This window comes from Arvicola amphibius, chromosome 2 (assembly GCF_903992535.2).
Source record: "Arvicola amphibius chromosome 2, mArvAmp1.2, whole genome shotgun sequence".
Taxonomy (NCBI): Eukaryota; Metazoa; Chordata; class Mammalia; order Rodentia; family Cricetidae; genus Arvicola; species Arvicola amphibius.
Window position 1 is genome coordinate 177,154,139 of NC_052048.2, and position 21,005 is coordinate 177,175,143.

General features: G+C 42.2%; 1 protein-coding gene across 9 annotated transcripts in view; it reads left to right on the forward strand.

Annotated features, from left to right (window-relative positions):
- Nrf1 (nuclear respiratory factor 1) overlaps window positions 1-21,005 on the forward strand; it is a 107,711-nt gene that overhangs the window by 39,895 nt on the left and 46,811 nt on the right. For 4 of the 9 annotated variants that reach the window (XM_038318573.2, XM_038318569.1, XM_038318575.2 and 1 more), the window contains 6 exons: window positions 355-511; window positions 2,845-3,079; window positions 3,189-3,224; window positions 10,830-10,944; window positions 14,135-14,261; window positions 19,761-19,901. In XM_038318573.2, coding sequence (XP_038174501.1) covers window positions 2,857-3,079; window positions 3,189-3,224; window positions 10,830-10,944; window positions 14,135-14,261; window positions 19,761-19,901 — 642 coding nt within the window. In that variant the 5' untranslated portion in view covers window positions 355-511; window positions 2,845-2,856. The remainder of the gene's footprint in view (window positions 1-354; window positions 512-2,844; window positions 3,080-3,188; window positions 3,225-10,829; window positions 10,945-14,134; window positions 14,262-19,760; window positions 19,902-21,005) is intronic. The other 5 variants (XM_038318577.2, XM_038318574.2, XM_038318572.1 and 2 more) reach the window with 2 other exon arrangements.

Here is a 21,005-nt window from a genome sequence, read left to right on the forward strand (position 1 = left end):
AGGAGTCTGTGTTGATGACCTCACATAGATGGTCTTGCCATGCCATGCAGAGACAGTTGTTTTTCCTTCCCAGAGATCCCGTCCTGCCTTTTCTTCCTCTTTGCTCCTTCTTCTCTCTCTCCGTCCTTTCCCCTTTTTTCTTTTTTTCCTTATTTCTTTTATCTTTTCTGTCTTTCTTGTCATAATGTTGAAAAGATACAGTGAGAGGAGACATCCTTGTCTTCTGATTTTAATGGGAAAGCTTCCGGTTTTTCCTCTCTTTAAGTATAATGGGCATAGACATTCTTATAGATTTTTTTTATCAAGTCCAGAAATTCCCTTTATTCCTAATTTGCATTTTTTTCCCTTTTTAAGGTGGAATGATAAGTGATTTGAGTGTACCACGTTTTGTTTCCCATTCACCCATCGATGGACACTTGGGTAGCTTCCATCTTTTGGCTGTTGTGAATAATACTTCTATGAACATGGGTGTGCACATAGCTCTTTGAGATCCTGCTTTCAGTTTTTCTGGGTAAGTACCAGAAATTGGGTTACCCAATTACATAATAGTTCTAATTAAAAAACATTTTAGGAACCAGTACACAGAATTTCATATATAAGGATGTTCACTGCACTAATGTTTATAACAGCAAAACTTTGAAAGCAGTCTTGCTTCATCAGCATAGCTATAGAATAAAGTATTCTGTAGCTATTTTAAAAGAGTACGGTAGGTTTGTGAGTTTTAATATGTCAAAATGGCTAGGCATATTAAAATGAGAAAAACATTATGTCATTGTAAACCTGTTTTATTTTAAATCTGTACATGTTTGCTTCATTTTTTTTTTTTCCGAACGAATTATGAGCTTGTGGAGAAAGGGAGGAGAGAGACTGATAAGAGAGTCAGCTTTTACCATAAGGCACTGTACCATTTCAGGGCTTACAAAGAACACAGTTTTGTAAGAACACAACAAAATCGAATTATTGTATGGGAGAGGCTATTCCCATTTGTCTTTGAAATACAAAGATAATTCTGTTTTGCTTATTAAGTGTTTTTATTGTTAGACACATATCAAAGATTTTTAATGTTTTGTGACTTGACTCATGTATGTATGTTTCTACATAATAGTGAATTTCTGTCAAAACGATTTCACATAGTATGTAGTTTCTGTCCTTACTCTGTGAGACATTCTCATCTTGATTCCTCTGTGTCTGACTGGTGACTGCAGACTGAGCCTTTCCTATTCCCAGAATTCTCCGAGTCTGGTCACTATGCTTATACTTACTGCCTGGCCAATCAGCATTTTTTTTTTTTTTTTTTTTTTTTTTTTTTTTTGGTTTTTCGAGACAGGGTTTCTCTGTGGCTTTGGAGCCTGTCCTGGAACTAGCTCTTGTAGACCAGGCTGGTCTCGAACTCACAGAGATCCGCCTGCCTCTGCCTCTCGAGTGCTGGGATTAAAGGCGTGCGCCACCACCGCCTGGCCAATCAGCATTTTATTAAACCAATACAAGTGACAAATCTTTACAGGGTACAAGAACATTATCCCACAGTACCCCCTTTTTTCTTTTCATAACAAGAACTCTGAATCTGATCTCCTTTGTTTAGCTTTTTTCCTGACCATTATCCATAATAACTTGTAACAAACACTCTAAACTAAGACAAACATCCATAACCCATTTTTTGGGAACGTGGACGTAGTTTTCTAGACGGTTTCCTGCTGATTGGGGGCTGGTAATCTTATGGCGACCCAAGGAAAATTTAGGATTATGGTTAAATCCTGACTGGAATATTCTTTGAGGCTGGATCCATCTCAGCTAAGACAAATAATAACACAGTATCCAGACTCTCTGTGTATTTTCCATCATCATGTGGCTTTTAATTTTTTTTTTTTTTTTACTATTTCTTTTATTTTTAATTTTTGTTTTGTTTTTGTTTTTTGAGACAGGGTTTCTCTGTAGTTTTTTAGCCTGTACTAGAACTCACTCTGTTGACCAGGCTGACCTCAAATTTACAGAGACCCACCTGCCTCTCTCTGCCTCCCCCAGTGCCGGGATTAAAGGTGTGTGCCACCAAACGCCTGGCTTATATTTCGTCTGCTAAGAAACGTTACTAGGATTAAAGCTGCTTTTACGGCTGGATCTGCCCCAGTTTGGCTTCCTGAGAGATTAGCTTCATGGTGAAGGTATTGGTGGGGAGCCTTTTTTATTTTTTTAACCACAGCTTTGTGGAGTTTCTAGGCCCATGCTACCACCAAGAAGCATGCCACCAGCTGCTCATAAACACCATTTAAGTGTTTGGTGGCAGGACCTCTTAAAAGAGCTACACAGTTTTTGCTGCTAACGCTGAGTCAGGAAACCTCTCTTAAAGGAACTGCACCTCTGCTCACCTCTAGCAAACAGCCCACCTGAGGCAGGGCTGCTACCAAAAAGCCACTTGACTTTGTTCTTTTGTCTATCTCAAATCCATTTTTTAGCTTTCTCAGGCTTTATGTGGAAATTCTTGCCAAATGTTTGGGTGCCATTTGTAGACGGAAGTTTTTGTTCTTATTCAGTGAGGCATTCTCATCTTGCTTCCTCTGTGTCTGGCTGGAGACTGAAGACTGAGCCTTTCCTCTTCCCAGAATTCTCTTAGTCTGGTCGCTCTGCCTATACTTCCTACCTGGCTATTGGCCATTCAGCATTTTATTAAACCAGTATGAGTGACAGATCTTCACAGGGTACAAGAGCATTCTCCCACAGCAATGGTACTCTGCTGCGGTCAAGGAAGGGATAAAATTAGAGGTTTGTCAAAGAATTTCTTAGTTTAAGCATTCTGTTACATTGTACACTGAATCGCCTCCTCTTCCTCCTCCTCCTCTTCTTTTCTAGCAGTAGATCTTCATGGAGGACCACGGAGTGACCCAAACTGAACACATGGCTACCATAGAAGCCCATGCAGTGGCTCAGCAAGTCCAGCAGGTCCATGTAGCCACATACACCGAGCACAGTATGCTCAGTGCTGATGAAGACTCCCCTTCCTCCCCTGAGGACACTTCTTATGATGACTCGGATATCCTCAACTCCACGGCAGCAGATGAGGTAACTGCCCACCTGGCCGCCGCAGGTAATGTTTGCCCTGGAAGCTCCTCTTTCCTGACTTGTGGCCATGCCTTTCTGAAGGGCCTGGGATTCAAGCACGCTCACATTTCTTTTCATCATTTTTTTTTTTTCAGTGCTGGGGATCAAACCCAGGGCCTCGCATATACTAGGCAAGTACTCTACCACTGAGCTACATCCCAAGCCCTTCACCATACATTTTAAACCTGCATCTCCAACTTTAGCCTGTTCCGGGAGAGTTGCGTTCTGGGGTCACTTCCTACTAGTGTGGTAGCGTTGCTTGTCCTTTCTCATCCATCTGGCAGTCTTCTGGTTTCTAGTGGAGTATTTATTCACATTAAATGCAAGGACTGACATCTTTAGATTTTAATATTCTTAAGGTTAAGAAAAAAATTTTAGTGTTGGCTTTTCTTTCCTTTTGTGCTGGGGATGAACCCCAAGCTTTTACACGCTAGACAAGAGTCCTACCTTGAGCAGTGTCTCTCAGTCCTAGACTTTCTAATGAGAGTGGATTTCTCCACCTCTCCAGACATGGACTTGAGTTTCCAGTTTGTGTGAAAATTTATTACTGTTGTGTTTAGGTTTCCACAATAATCTGATTTTACAGTTCATGTGGGAATTCTTTCTGAGGGACCTGTGGATCTGTTGCTGGCTGTTGTTAGTGATAGGTCTTGTTTATGCTGGCTCCATGCTTCATATGCTACTTATATGTGAATGAATGTTATGTGATATGTTTTGAAATGGGGGGGTCTTTGAGACAGGGTTTCTCTGTAGCTATGGCACCTGTTCTGGAACTCTCTCTGTAGACTATGCTGGCCTTGCTTGAACTCACAGGGATTTTTGCCTGCCTCTGTCTCCCGAGTGCTGGGATTAAAGGTGTATGCCTCCACCGTGTGACTTTTTGAAATCATTTTAAAAAATAATTTGGGGTCTAAAATACTCTGCTGGACATGGTTTCTGTTTGATTCTGCTAGATAGGACCAAGACCCCTAGTGACCTTGTCGCAGTCCAGCTTGTGGGTTGAAGTTTTCCAGGATACCAAGTGACTTAAAACTAGCTGTGTCTTGTATAGTTCTGTGTACAGTGTGTGTTTATTATGGTGAGGACACTCATATCAATCATGCTTGGGTTTTATTTAGGAAAAGCAGGACAGGGAACCAATTATCAGGAATGGCCAAAGTATCACATTTTTAAAAATACATGCTGTATTTAATTAAAGTGAAGAAGAAAAGTATAATAATCTCATACTATAATTTTTTATGCACTGTGTTATTTCTGGAAAGGTGAACTTTTGTTGTTGTTGTTGTTGTTGTTGTTTTTTCGAGGAGGGGCTTCTCTGTAACTTTAGAACCTGTCCTGGAACTTGCTCTGTAGACCAGGCTGGTCTCAAACTCAGAGATCCACCCACCTGCCTTTGCCTCCTAAGTGCTGGGATTAAAGGTGTGTGCCACCCCCACCCAGCGAAAGGTGAATTTAAAAAGTAAGGGAGGGGCTAGGGTACAGCTCAGTGGTAGAGCACTTGCCTAGCTCGCATGTGCAAGGCACTGGGTTTAAATGTTTATAACATATATTTTGTGAAATGTTTAGACTTTCCAGAAGAGGGCATCCTAATACAATGAACCGAGCCCAACTTGGTTCCTGTGAGGGCAGATGCTTTTGAGAAAAGGCTTTGCTGTGCCCTACTGCATTGTCATAGTGTGGGGATGATGCAAGGGTAGCAGAGACTGGTTCAGGGCTTGAGCACTCACCTAGCGTGTGTGACACCCTGGGTTCCGTTTCCAGCATGACTAAAGAAAAGATTAGAAGTGACTAGGTATAATTGCCTGTGTCTGGAGGCCTGACTACTCAGGAGGTTGAGGCAGGAGGAACACGTGAGCTCAGGTGTTCAAGACCACCTAGATAATCACAATGAGACTTTGTTTTAAAAACAAACAACACGCAAAACAAAAGAACAGGAAAGGACTAAAGTTTTTCATCTGTCTAGTGTGTAAACAGAGGCCCTTCAAATTTCTGATGAGTAGCTACTAAGGAACTGTAATTATATAGACTACAAGGTATAGATTTTTTGACTAAGAGCTTACTTCTGAAGATACTGTCAGATCACTAGTGGCAGGTGATTGGTGTAGGGAAGTGCCAAGAAGAGGGCACTTCAGACTGAGGAAGTTTCAAAGGCAGGGACTTTCAGAGAAAAATGGGAAGGAGGCCATTGTGGCTACTCTTTGTGAGCAGGAAGAGAAACTAATGAAGAGGGCTGGCATGAGTGGAGCCATGCGGGGCTTCTGCAGGGCGGACTTTGCACAAGCAGCTGGGTGTAGAGGCACACACACCTGTAATCACAGTAAGCAAAGGAGAATTTGCAGAGATGACAGAGTGCTTTATTAACTGCCCAGGTTTATGATCGACCCTAACTTGTCACAAGCTAGAGAATTCTTTCTGAGGGCGAGTCTGTAGCATCGTTATATCTAAAAGGCAACTCAGAAAAGTCAAGTGACCATTTGTGTCATGTTGCCTGTCAGACTGTGATTCTCTCCAGCCCAGAACAAGAGCTCTTGATCATGTTGCTTTTCAGGAAATAAAAAGAAGTTAAGAAGGGCCTAGGGAGATGCTCCGTCAGCAAAGTGCTTTCCGTGCAAGCGTGAGGGGCTGAGTTTGACCTCAGGACCCAGTTAAGAAGCTGGTGTGGCGGCCTGCATTTATAATCCCAGCACAGAAAGGCCTTTGGGGCCTGCTGGCCAGGTAGTCTAGTCCAGATGCTACTCTTCCACATATGAGGAACACACATGTGTACACTGTGATTGCACACATACATGCACAAGATGGTCAACCTTTTTCCATATTAGTTTCCAGTATCAGTTTCAGAGGACTTCATATTTTGGGTTTTTAGATTTATGCATGTTTTGCCGCATGTATGTATGTGTACCATCTGTGCCTGGAGCCTACAAAGTTAGAAGATGCTGTTGGAGCCCTGGACCTAGAATTAGAGATGGTTGTGAGCCGCCATGGGGGTGCTGGAGACAATGGTGGATCCTCTGGAAGAGTAATAAGTCTCTTAACTGCTGAGCCATCTCTCTCACCCACCCCCAGGAAACTTCATTTTAATCAAAATTAGATTATTTTCTCTAAGGCAGTGGATAGAAGCAGAAAGAGTCACATGATCTGTAGAGACAATTGCTATCTTAAGAGTAGAGTTTGATGAATTGTCTGTCGAATGTAAAATCTCAAATCTTGGACATTAACCTGACATTGGAATACAGGAAAGAATCATGGCAAACACAAACATGCTTGTTGCCCACCTTTGTCAGGCATTGCTACAATTTTAACGTGTTTACTTTGGGCTTTTTGACTTTTCAGGATAGGGTTTCTCTGTGTGACAGTCCTAGCTGTCCTCTCTGTAGACCAAGCTGGCCTCAAACTCACAGAGATCTGCCCATCTTTGCTGGGATAAAAGGTGTGCACTACCACCGCCCAGCTCACTTCTGGCTTTAAAAACTATGTGGGTGTGTGTTAGGCATGCCACAGTGCATGTGTGGAGAACCATTGGAATCAAATCTCCTTCTACCATGTGGGTCCTAGAGATGGAATTCTGTTTGTTGAACTTGGCAGTAATCATCTTTACCCACTCAGCCCTTGATCCTCAGATTGGTTTTTTGTTTTGTTTTTTGTTGATGTTGTTTGGTTTTGTTTTTTCCAGACAGGGTTTTTTTGTGTAGCCCTGGCTGTCCTGGAACTCAGAGAGCTGTCCCTCTTTGTCTCCCCAGATACTAGGACTAAAGGCGTGCGCCACCATGCCCGGCTGGCTTATTTAGGAGTAAGCATTATGGATGCAGTTGAAACTTCTGGCGCCCTCCCCACCCATTTGTTTGAGACTGTTTTTGTTTTGCCGTCTAGCCCAGGATGGTCCTCTTGCCTCAGCTTCTGAATGTTGGGATTAGAAGTGTGCAGAATTATGTCCTGCTAGTGTACCTCCTCTTCACCTTGTTCTCCTTCCTTCTACTGAGCTCACAGCTATTCTGCATTTCATCTTTATTCTCTTGACTTCTTTACATTTTTCTATACATGTATGTATCATTAAATAATAGTTGGCATTGTTTTGCATGCTTTAAATTTTATATTTATGATACCACTTTGAATTTTTGTTTCTGTTTAGCATTTTATTATGTTTAACATTAATTTTCTATAAAAAGTTTTTTTAAAAAACTGTTTAAAGCTAGGTATGGTGAAAGGCAGAGGCAGGCAGGTCTCTGAGTTCCAGGTCAGCCTGATCTACATAGTGAGTTCCGAGCCATCCAGGACTACATGATGAGACCCTTTCTCAAAACTGTATAAACACACAAAAAATTTATTGTTACATATGTTTATATGTTGTAGTGGCTTCTACATGGGCTCCAGAGATGAGCACCTCTACCCACCCTACTCACTGAGCCTTCTTGCTGCCTCTATGGCCCTGGCTGTCCTAGACCAGACTGGCCTCGACCGGCCTGTTTCTGCCTCCCAAATGCTGGGATTAAAGATCTGCACTACTACTGCCCGCTGGGCTTTTTCCTTTTTAAAATATTAACATATATATCCATTGTACAAATTGATGAGTTTCATAATGGCATTTTCATTTAGTATTTTTATGAGATTTGGTTATATTGATAATGTGGCGGTTGGATTTATTATCAGAATGTTTCACCATTTGTAGATATTTGTCTCAGATCTGGAATTACATAGTTAAAATTTAATTCTCCTTGTCTTTGATAGCCTACCCTTCTCACCTTGTCTTCTGACATAGGGTCTTTGCAGTTCAGTTATGTGCGCTTGTCTATCCAGGAGCTGTCCCTCACTTTTAATAACGCAAGCTTCATAGTAATATGTGATAGAATCAGTACGTCTGTTTAGTATCTTCTAAATTGTTTTGCCTGCTCTTAGCCCTTGTATTTACATTTAAATAAGTGGATTAGTTTATCAACTTCTAAAAACACTCTTTGGAATTTATATTTGCATTTGTAATGGACCAAATCAAAGTCCCTCAAGCTTGCTGACTGAGGATTCAAGTTCAGTGCGAGGTGCTTTCCAGAAAGGTGGAGTGCACACCCACACTGCTCGTTCTTGCACACCTCAGAATAAGCAAAGAGCAGGCGGTGGTGGCACACATCTTTAATTCTAGCACTCAGGAAGCAGAGGCAGCCAGATCTCTGAGTTTAAGGCCAGCCTGGTCAACATAGCTAGTTTCGGGACAGCTAGGGCTTCACAGAGAAGCCCTTTTTCAAAGCAAACAAACAAACAAAAATTAATTAATTAATTTAAAAAATAAGCAAGGAGTTCCAAACAGATGTTGATGAATCCAGCTAATGACAAACCTGCTGAGGTATTTAATGGTGATATATAATTTTGCTTTTTGTTTATTTTGTTTGGCTTGATTTAGTTTTGTTTTTTCGAGATAGGGGTTCTCTGTGTAGCCCTGGCTATTCTGGAACTCACAAAGATCTGCCTGTCTCCTAAATGCTGGGATTAAAGATATACGTCACCACTGCCTGACTTTAAGGGTATTAATATTGACATTTGCAATTTACTTTGAAATGCATAAAAAACATATGGATTTACATAGAGAATAGATATGTATGGTAAAATGTTAAAAATTCTTTAAGCTTTCTTAATACATTTAAAATTTTTTATTATAAAATAGCAATACAGTGAGAAAACCAACCTAATATTTTAAAATGGTCAAAGGATTTGAAGAGAAATTTCTCATGAAAAGGTGTTCAGTGTCATAGAAAACACATGAGAAGATACCACATGCCTAAGAGAGTAGCTGTTAACCAAAGTTACAAGAGATAACTGTAATATATTGGCAAGACTGTGGGACAGTTGGGCCCTTTGTACATCACGTGGTAATATAAAAAAAGCCACTATAGAAGAAATTTGGAGTTTCCTCCAAGAAATTAAAAGATAGAAGAAGTAGGCCTCTGACTCATATGGCAATTCTAAGTAAGCAAATGAACTGGATCCCAAAGACATATTGATCACTATACAAAGTGGCCAGTATGGGAAGACGACCTAGATGTCTTTCTGTGGATGAAAGGCCCGAGGAGATGAACACATATAGCCACACCCTCAGCCTTCACAATGGGAAATCTTGCCATATGTGACAACATAGGTCAACCTTAAAGATGTACTAGCTAACAGAAATAGGCAACTCATAGAAGGACAGATACTGTGAGGGATTGAAATAGGCAAATTCATAGAAACAATACAATAGAATGTATTGCTGAGAGAAAGGAGGTGTGAGAAGTTACTCTTCAACAGATCCAGGGCTGGAGATAGAGCTTAGTGTTAAAGCCACAAGTACTAGAGCCAGAATGCTTGACTAGCGTGCACCAGAGCCGGAGGAGGCAGGGGAAAGGAAATGAGGAGGAGGGAGGGATGGCAGGCCTGAAGGCAGACTAGGTGGGAAGATAGCAGGAGTTCAAGGTCATCCTCTGTCTGTAAGGACTCTAAGGTCACCTGTCCAACAGGAAATTGTCTCTAAAACCTGAATGGATGAGAGGGAGGGATGATTTCAGTATGCAAGATGATAAACTCTAGAAATCTATACATTGTGAGTATAGTTAATAATACTGTTTTGCACACAGTTTTATTCAATGGCAGATCTTCTATTAAAATATTGCCACGGATTTACAATAAAATGGGGGGGGGGTAGGCACAATTAAGATTTCCCCCCTTACAGTTAGCTGGGTACAATGGTAATGGAATGCCTGTAATTCCAGCACTTTGGGAGCTGAGGTAGGAGGGTCACTTTAGGTTCCAGACTAGTCTGGGTTACACAGTGAGACCCGGAAAAAGAAAGAAAGAAAATCCCTTACCATATGTTTATAATAGAAAGCAAGCGGTCTTTTGCTTGCTCTGGGGTTGTTTAGAGGGTGCCATTTCATCAAGACCCTGCTAGTACTGAGTAGCCTGCAGGCAGAAGCCTGTCTAGATTTACAGAAAAGCTTAATGCAGTTCGCCCATTTAGAATACACATGCAAATCTGTTAGCAATTGAATTTTCATCTTTTATAGGACTGACAAGAAAGGATAAAGGTGAAATTTTGTCTTTGATATGTTGAAACTCCTAGGTATCAAGACTGCAATAGTAGTTCCTTAGAATTGCCCTTCGTTTATCCCCACCCTCACCCCAAGGCCTTTGTGCGTTAGTTGCAGGGCAGCTAGCCCAGCCTTTGTTAACATTTTCTTGTTGGAGTAAAGAAGTGTTGTCTCCTTGGCCAGGATCCTTTGATCATCTGGACCTTATGGCTGCTCTCTTCGTTCCCTGGCCCAGTTTCCGGCTTAGTTGGTATTCTTTCAGATGGCCTGTATAGCGGGAGTGTGCATGTTCACTCGCAGTTCTCCCAGTTCCATAACTTGGCAGAGTCTTGGAGCAGTCGGAGGGAGCTAGAGATGCAGTGTGAAGCCCTTAGCTTGTTTCAGTGTGGATAGGTCTTTCTCTCAATGCTGCACTATTTCCTGGTGCCTTTGAGAACACTGTCCTAATAGTGTGGGCATGCTGGCAAAATAAAGCAACAGCATTGTACAAAATTCAAAATGGTGTGTGGCAGGAAGGTATAAACCATTTTGCTTCTTAAAAGACTTATTGTAAATTTAAATGGTTCGTGAGACAATATATTGAAGAACATTGATAATATCAGAAACATTCTGTTTTCACTGAGTGTGTTGTTTTCTGTCTTGTACCCTTGCAGGCTCCTGTCTAATCTCAGCACATTCTTATTATTTCAGGTCCTGTGGGAATGGCTGCTGCTGCTGCTGTGGCAACGGGGAAGAAACGGAAACGTCCTCATGTATTTGAGTCTAATCCGTCTATCCGGAAGAGACAGCAGACACGTTTGCTTCGGTGAGGGTTGTGCCTCATCTTACTGTTCCTCACAGTCTTCCTGTGTGAATGGCAGGGCAAGAACATTTTTTACTAGGTTCCTCGTTAGACTTAGAATCATTCCCATTAAATTAAATGGATGAAAATCTAGAAAATATGATGTAATAAATGTATAACATTGGCTAGCTATGGTGGCATACGCCTTTAATCCCAGCATTTGGGAGGTAGAGGCAGGTGGATTTCTGTGAGTTCGAGGCCAGACTGGTCTACATAGTAAGTTTCAGGTCAGGCAGAGCAACATAGTAAGACCTGTCTCAAAATAAGATGTCTAATGTCACATTAATCCATCCAGAGGAAGTTTGTGTGCCTGCTGTGTGCCAGGTGGCATGCAAGGCATTTAGGAGAGTAACACTGAGCAACAAAGCCCCTTAAAGAATTTATATGAGGGAGAAAGAAAACAAACATACACTGTATTAAATCAGAGAGAGTGCTGTGGGGAGAAAAGAGCAAGTATATCAGGAGGTCAAAGAACATAGTTGTTTCTCTATTTTGAGAATGCTCTGGGAAATCATTTGCACAGAGCTGGGAGGACCTAACAGTGACTATGTTCATATTCTAGGAAGAGCATTGCAGGCAGAGGGAGTATTAAGAGCCAATGTAGTCATTTTATTGTTTGTTTGTTTTTGGAGACAGGATCAAACTAAGTCTGTCTGTCCTGAAACTCACTCTGTAGACCAAGGCTGGCCTTGAACTCAGAGATCCACCTACCTTTGCCTTCTGAGTATTAAAACCGTGCACTACCACACCCTGTCAAGGCAGTTCTTTTTTAAAAGCTGCCAAGGAAAGTACGGGAGGAGTGATTAGAAGAATAAAGGAAAGTCCAGCCCATCAGGAGGCTGGCCAGCTGCTGTGGCGGTTCGTGCTTACTGTTCCAGCCCTGGGGACGAGGGCTGAGGTTGGGGGGTTGCCACGGATTCAAGGCGTGGTTAGCACACACCTTTAATCCTTGCACTCAAGAGACTGAGGTAGGCACGTCACGGTCTTTGAGCTAGCCTGGGCTACATACCAAGTTCTTATCTCAAGGGAAAGTAGAGAAAGAACTGGAGGCAGTGACTACCAATCATTCATTCAAGAAATGATGTCTAAGTTTCTGTTTGGTATTGTGAAATGTAGGATCCTGAGTCACAGGATAATCCCTGTAAGATAGCGGAGAAGTGTGGTATTCTGTTCATTTATTGCTCCTCCCTGAATTCTCACTGTATCACTGTATCAAGGATTGTTTCTGTGACTGCAGTTATTTCAGATGGTCAGCTGTAGTCCAAAAATATTAAATGGAAGGTTCTAAAATAAATAATAAGTTTTAAATAATTTTACTAAACATTATTATAATTTGAACATTTTTTAAGATTTTAGTTTAATTATTTTATGTGTAAGAGTGTTTGCCTGTGTGTATGTTTGCCCAGTATAAGTGGCTGGTGCCCACAGAGATCAGAAGAGGGGTCTGTGTGTCTGCATCGGTTTATGTGTGCTTTAGGAGGCCAGAGGCATTGAGTTCCATGAAGCTGAAGTTACAGATAGTTGTGAGGTACCTAATAGGTGTACTAGGATTCAAACTCAGGTCCTCTGAAAAAGCAGTAAGTACTCTTAACCACTGAGCCATCTCTTTAGCTTCTGTTACAGTAGTTTCTATGATTAGTTATTATTCATCTTTTACTGTACTTAGCTTATAAATTAAACTTTATCATTGGTCTGTATGTACAGGATAAAAACACAATATGCAAAGGGTTTGATTCTATATCAACTTACAGGTAGGTATCCAGTGGTATTTACTTTGGAGCAGACCCCACAGATAGTGGGGCTACTGCAGGGATTCTCATTTTATCCTCATGTGGAAAGCACTGTGGGTTTGTTTTCTAGTTTCTTTTCTGTAGCTGTGGTAAGTACTCTGACGACAAGCAATGGAGGGAGGAAAGGGCTTAAGTGGTTACACGTCAGGTCACACAGTTCACCAGTGAGGGAAGTCAGAGCCGGAACATGTAGTAGAAACCAGGAGTACTGCCAGCTTGCTCCCTTGCAGGCTTTATAGGCTTTGTTTTTATTGTTGGTGTTTGTTTTTATTCTTATTATTCTTTGCTATGTGGGAAGCCACCATGTAGACCAGGTTGGCCTTGAATTCACAAGGATGCCTGCCTCTTTTCCCAAGTGCTGGGATTAAAGGTGTGCACCGCCGCACCACTTGTACACTTGTATTTTAAGTAGCTTTCTAACGCAGCCCAGGACCGCCTGTCCCGGAAACAGTGCTTACGTAAGGACTGGGTCCTCAGTTAACAGACTTGCCGGTAAGCCAGTCTGAACTCAATGACACTCCCTTCTAGGTGACTCTAGGCTGTGTCACGTTGACAGTTAAAGCTGACTAGGACAGTGTGACTATATCACAATAAAATATAAAGCTGTAGTAGGCATTGTGGTGCCCACCTGCAGACCTCACCTGGAGGATGGAGGCCGAGGATCAGGAGTTTCTTTGGATAAAATATATCAGTGTGAAATGAATAATGACTGTATCAATAAAAAATTGCCATTTGGACCACCTTTATTAATTATAGAGACAACAAAATAAGTCTGTGACATCTCAGCAGTCATACTTAAATTGTAAATAAATTGGTGTTGAAGCTTAGCTGGGTGTATTGGTTATACCTTTGATTGGAGCACTTGATAGGCAGAGGCAGGCAGATCTCTGAGTTTGAGGCCAGCCTGGTCTGCATATCGAGTTCTAGGACAACCAGAGCTAAGTAGAGACTTTGCCTCAAGAAAAAAAGATGAGCTAGGTGGTGGTGGTGGTGCAGGCCTTTAATCCCAGCAGAGGCAGATCTCTGTGAGTTTGAGGCCAACCTGGTCTACAGAGGGAGTTCCAAGACAGGCACCAAAGCTAAAGAGAAATCCTGTCTCAAAAAAAAAAAAAAAAGATGTAACTTACTGCATTAGAAGTTGTCATGTCTGTGTCCTGAGGCATGAGCCCCAGTACATCCGTATGTGATAGGCTTAAGAGAGTATGTACACAGTTTCTCTGACAGAATTCCATACTTCACTCTCCTTTCCTTTCTCAGATTTCAGAACATATTTGATGAGAGCTGTCTCAGATCATAGCAAGTTTAGTCTGTTCCATTACGGTGTTTTCTATCATCCTGTAACCTTTTATTTGTATTCTGTTCAGGAAGCTGAGAGCCACGTTAGATGAATATACTACGCGAGTGGGACAGCAAGCTATCGTTCTCTGTATCTCACCCTCCAAACCCAACCCCGTCTTTAAGGTGTTTGGAGCAGCACCTCTGGAGAATGTGGTAAGTCAGATCTCAGCTGTGTTCCCAGAAGCCCTTTGCTTTGTGTAGATTTTTCTCTTTTTATTCCTCTTTCTAGTTCAGTGCTCAGTGTTTTCTTCCACCTCTCTAGGGATGGAAGGTGGCCACTGGCTTTCAAACTACTTTATGTAGTAATATGATGTTATGCTCTTTGGACTGATTTGGGGAGCCCACCATCCAGCGCCCAAATGAATCACACACGGAATCTTATTCTTATTTATAAACATCTGGCCTTAGCTTGCCTTGTTTCTTGCCTGCTTTGCTTTTTTCTTTCTTTTTTGGTTTTTCGAGACAGGGTTTCTCTGTAGCTTTGGAGCCGTCCTGGAACTAGCTCTTGTAGACCAAGACGGCCTCAAACTCACAGAGATCCTCTTGCCTCTGACTCCCAAGTGCTGGGATTAAAGGCATGCGCCACCATTGCCCATCCTTGCCCACTTTTCTTAATTTACATTATCTCGTCTACCCTCTGACCTGCGTTTTTCCCGTTTTCTTACTACCTTAACTCTTACTCTGTGGATTGCTGGGTAGCTGGCCCCTGATATCCTCCTCCTTCTCGGGCCACTGCTCAGAATCCCTTTCCAGTTTTCTTCTTCTATGTATTCTCTCTGCCTGCCAGCCCTGCCTGTCCTTTCTCCTGCCTCGCTATTGGCCATTCAGACCATCATTGTTCAAGACAGGCAAAGTATCACAGCTTCACAGAGTTAAACAAATATAAACAAAAGTAACATACCTTAAAATAATATTTCCCGCAACTTTGTGCAGATTGAAACCAAAAAGATCAGCGCCTTGGCGACAGTCAGAAAGATACCTTATTGCTCGCGTTCATTTGTCAATCAAGAACAGAGCAGACAGTAGAACTTTGAACCTAGTTTGATGCTTGACTTGACCAGAGCTGTTTTATGCCTTGTGCACATAGAATGATGATTTTTTTTAAAAAAATGTTCATTGCTGTTTCTCATTGCTAACTCAAGATATTGTACCCCATCAGGAGCAGTGAACAAAAGGACAGTATTTGATTTGTTATGAAACCAGTACAGGACTGAGGAGGTAGCCCAGTTGGGAGAGCACTTGCCTAGTATGCATGAGGTCTTGGTTTCCATCCTAAGCACTTTACCCACTGCCATGGTACAAGTAGTCTCACATCCAGGAGGTGTGGAAACAAGAGGGTCAGGTATTCAAGGTCATTCGTTCTTGGCTACAAATTGAGTTCAAGACCATCTTGAGCTAAATTAGATACCACTTTTTAAAAAAAATGTGAAAGTTTTTATTCATATCTGAAACAAAACACTAGATGATTCCAGGATAATGATTTTATGAGTTGAACTGGAAGCATATTATTAATCACATATTTGGGTATGTCTTTTAAAAATATCTTTTGCTTTTTTCAAAAAAGTTCGTTTAGTTGGGCATGGTGACATATGCCTTTATTCCCAGCAGGAGAGGCAGATAGATCTTTGTGGGTTCAAGGCCAGCTTGGTCTACATAATTTTATTCTTGCATTTTGTTGTTGTTGTTGTTGTTTTTGTTTGTGTGTGTGTGTGTGTGTGTGTGTGTGTGTGTGTGTGTGGCTTGTAAGTGCATGCCTCATGCATGTGTGTTCCTGGAGGTGCGATGAAGGCATGAGGTCTCCTGGCACTGGAGTTACAGATAGTTATAAGCCACCGTGTGATGTGGGTGCTGGAGGTTGAACACAGGTCATCTGGAAGAACAGCCAGCATTCTTAACCACTGAGCCATCTTTCCACACCCCCTAATTTAAGCAAGCAAGGAAGGAAATATTTTCCACTTGCATTTTCCCTCCATGTCCTGTGTGTACAATGAGGACAAGAGTTCCTTCTTCCCTGGGGACAGACGCGAATCTGTCTGCCGACATAAACTCCTAAAGGAGAGTGGTGTGAGAGCGCTGGGCTTAGGCGGTGGTGCGGCTGAATTGCTGGGACTGTGCTCTGAGGGCAGCTGGCTCTGTGCGAACCATGGACTTTCTTGCGCTTTTTAGAAATAGCCTAACATATTTTCTTGAATAACATAGTAAAAACTTCCCAAGACTCCAGTACTTCTGAAGGTAGAGCTCTTTAGTCAGAGCCAGGGGCTGGAGCACTTAGCTGAGCCCACTGAGAACAAGCCACTCAGTCAAAAGGGCTGAGGTAGCTCTGGAGTGACCACCAGCTGCCTACCTTTATTTCCTTCCTCTTCCTGATGGATAAGTGGACTGTGTCCTCCATTTGTTTATATAGGTTTTAGAAAGTGGCTTCACTTATAAAATGTAGAAAATGTTTTAAAAGTATAGCTGGGGAGATTGCTCCTTTGGTGAAGCACTTTAGCATGCAAGCCTGAGGGCCTTGTTTGAATCCTCAGAATTAAAGCTGGGTGTGGTAGCCTGTGTCTGTGCTCCCACTGCTCCTGCGGAGAGGAGACTGGGACTGCTGAGTGTGGACCCACACTCACATACAGTGCTTCAATTTTCAAGTCTTGACACCAGATATCTGTGCTGCTGATACGGCTCTGTGGATAAAGGCCCTTGCTGACAAGCCCAGTGACTTGAGTCAGTACCTGGAATCCACATGGTGGAGGGGATCCATTTTTACACTCTGTCCTCTGACTTTCACACACGGTGCCATAGCACGAGCATCTAGAGAGGCGGGAGAAAATAAACACAAAATCTTGCCATAAAACAAACAAACCTAGGAGTCCAGAGTTGGTGGGAGAGCTGGAGCAGGCTGGTCCTCCAGAGTCCCGTGTGAGGGCTGCTCCATGCTCGTGCAGCTCTCAGTCTCGGTGCCTTCTGTGTGCAGTTTTAAAAAGATCTTTATAGCACTTTCCAAAGACTACTCCTGTCCAGAGTGCTCCAGAAATACAGAAGAATTATGGGGTATTCTTCAAGGTTATTTATTTGCAACCTGACTAAAGGCCAGTTTCTAAATTTTCAACAGTAAATCTGTACAGAATTGTAATGATTTGTGTAACCGCCCTAAACCTAACCTTCTATCCCTGGAATTCATGAGAATATGTGGTAATGTACCTTCCTGTGTATCTGAATACATGAAATATTTTATGATACGTGTTAAAAAAGATTGCTCAGCAGATCATGTATTCATTGTGCACACTGTATTCTGGGAACAATACTATAAATGACACATAATTATTTGAGACTAGAAATTTAAAGCAGGAAGGTAAAGACAGGAACACTTGAGAAGGTCTTTCAGAGCATATGTGGAAATTGAGTTGGACTTTGAAAAATAGGCAATATTTGCATAAAAAGCAGAATTAAAAGCCCAGAAGTAGAAAAGAACTTGCTAGAAGCAGAAACTAGTGAGGAGGCTGGCCAGCAGTTTTAGATGCACTGAGATTTTAGAGGACTAGAAAATGAGGTTTGTGAGTAGGAGGTGGGGATACATCTCAGAACTGAGCGATCAGATGGAATTGAAACACCGGCTTTATGATTCTCAGAAATCTACTTTACCAAGCAAGCTTAGATGGGAGTGCTGTGTTCACCTGGAGTTGTTTTGTTGCAAATTACTCGAAAGCGTACTCCATTGGCATTTTTAAATGAACATTGTCAAGGAATTATACAGTATTGTTAAGTTTAGCAAAATACCAGAATATGACTTTTCCTGATCCATAAAAATGGCTGAAATTAGGAGGCAGTACTTGGGAGGCAAAGGCAAGTGGATCCCTGTGAGTTCAAGGCCAGCCTGGTCTACAGAGGGAGTTCGAGGATAACCAGGGCTACACAGAGAAATCCTATTTCAACCTCCCCCACCCAAAAGACTGAAACGGTTTGATAATGACTAATGTAATAATAATAATAACCTGGTGTTTTCTAATCTTCTAATACCAGGTATTGCCAGCACAATCAAAGGTGTTTTTATACCATTTTCATTCCTCCTATGGGCCTGCACACATAAATTCAACTTGATACACTAAATTAAAAAAGCCCAGACTTGGAAGAGTCAGACTTTATTCCATGTCCCAATCCCCTTTTGGATTAGAAGCCTATATATTGCCAGTGCATATGTCATAATAAACATACTGATGATGGCATCTGAACCTTTTTTGTATTAGTATAAAACTGAATTAGTTGGGTTATAATGAGTCTAGTATTGAGGTCATTTTTTTTTCTTCTCCTTGGTGTTCCTAGCTATAGATTCTCTAGCTTTGGAACTTGGTCTGGATACTGTTCAGGTGTTTGGAGTCGTGTATGGGAATTCTCTCTTTTGAGCATCACAGTGAGACAAAGTAAGGAAGTAAGCTCACTGAGCAGAAAACATTGTTGGTACTTGGCAAATTCATTTTGTCCCCCTGCCCTGTCCTAAGAGAATGTCTTAAGGCCTGAAAACAAGTTAATTTCCCATCCCATCTAGTTACATTTCCATAATTCCATGGCTTTATTATCTCTAGAGACATCCTCATTCCCCTTGTATATTCTTCTAAGTGAATAAGCCCATTATTGATGGCTTGATGGTTACGGGATCTAGTGTGTGCCTCCTCCTCTTTATTTTATTTTGTGTGTGTGTGTGTGTTTTGGTTTTTGTTTTTTGAGGCAGGGTTTCTCGGTTTCTCTGTGTAGCCCTAGCTGTCCTGGAACTCGCTCTGTAGACCAGGCTAGCCTCAAACTCACCTGCCTCTGTCTCCCAAATGCTGGGATTAAAGGTGTGCACCACCATTAGCCAGCATGCCTCCTCTTCTTGCTCATAAAAGAAGGATGTACACTGCACTCTGCACTGTCTGTGCAGGAGGATCTGCTGTCTTGAGATAACCGTTCACTACACTGGTGAAGAATAGAGTCAGGGAACAACACTGATTCAGAACTGCACTGACACGCAGCGAGGCACATGGCTTTGGAGTTCACCACTGTCTCCAGGAAGTACCTGAAGGGAGGAGAGCTTGACCAGTGGGGCTCCCTAGCCTCAGGCCTTACTAGTAATGGTACTTTGAGCACTCAGATGTATTATCCATCTCTTGCTTTGTTGATTCTTTTCAGGCCAGCCTCTTAAGCACTTAGATCTCCTGTCCATGTGCTACCTGGCTTTCTCAAAACAATAGCAGCAGTTTCAAATACATTAGAGTTTAGAGACATAAGTTCTCAGATCTGGAAAATGATTTTGAAAGTGAACTATCATATTTGATGTGACCTGTACAACTGGCCTGGGAAGTGCAGAGTAATGAATATTATTTACATTGTACCTGGAACAAGTGATGGATCTCTGTGGGTTGAGAAAACATGACTTTTAAGTTCTATAGAACTTTTCTACTGGCTCCTTCCTATTGTTGTTAACCTAAAATTTCATCATCTTTTTATTTGATTCTGTTCAGTGGTGTCTTTGGGGCCAATGGGTATTTTCACCTTCTGCTTGGAGGAGTGTTTGTTCTTGGGGCTCTGCAGTGGCTAAGGGACACCAGCCCAACCACTTTCTTGTTGCTTAGCACCAACCCTCCCTGGCTGTTGAGCATCTTGTTTATTTCTGCTCCTAATTCCCTGCAGGTGCGAAAGTACAAGAGCATGATCCTGGAAGACTTGGAGTCTGCTCTGGCAGAACACGCCCCTGCGCCACAGGAGGTTAATTCAGAGCTGCCACCTCTCACCATCGACGGGATTCCTGTCTCTGTGGACAAAATGACCCAGGTACAGGGCGGGAAGTGAGGAGGAGATGCAAAGACAAGAGATGCAGTCGTGGGCAGGCCTCTTCTCACTTTTCTAGCTTTGTCTTGGGTAGTGTGGTCACACATGAGACATAGACTAGAGTGTGTGGCAGCCTTGGAGAAAACAGAGTCCCAGGGGGGCGCCTTCTCTCTGCTGACCACCCTCTCTGGGGTCTCTGTGCTAGGGAAGGAAGCTTTCTGTTTGGGAATGGTTTGACCTGGAAACTCTTAGACAGTTCAGGTGTCAAGGGAGATGAGTGTAAGAGGCTGGGCTGCACCTTCACCCTCGAAACAGGCTTTTGAGGCAGGGTCCCTCTATGTAGTCCTGACTGAACTGGAACTTGCTATGGAGACCATGCTGACCTCAAATTCAAAGCAGCTGTCTCAAGTGCTGGGACTAATGGCATGTGCCACCACACTTGACTTTTTCACTAAATTTTGGTTTTGGTCTGTTTCTCCGTGTACAATTTTAGAGCAATAACTTTTTATTTTTTACTGCTATTCAGTTCAGATGTCCAGCACCTAAAATTTCATGCCATCTGAACAATAGCACTTGTTTAGTAAATGACCTAAGAATATTGGAACAAAACTGAATTCAGTAATGTAGTGGTCAGCTGGTTCCATGAATAGGTCTGAACTTGGGACTTGATAAGGAGTGACATTGCATTTTATAAATAGAAAGCTAGAGCAGAGTGTGGTATCACATGGGCTGAGACCCCGAACCCCGAGAATAGATGCAGGAGAATCACAAGAATTCAAGGCTAGCCTGGTATACATAATCAGACCCTGTCTAAAGAAAATAATATTAAGCCTGAACTGTGACCTTTCTGTGGACATGAAGAGTATTCAGTAATGTCTTAGAAAGGAAGGTGCATTCCTAGGTCTTCATAGTGGGTGACATTCTTTTGCTAGTTCCATTGTGCATGGAAATACATGTAACACCAGCTGATCCTCTGGTGTAGGGTACTAGCATAGAAAGAACCCTTTCCTGCATGGGTTTTTCTCCCTTACTGCCATGTTTGATGTGTTAGTTGAAATAGTCCAAGGTTTTGATGGTAGTGAACATGCTTAAATGCTGATTTTCATA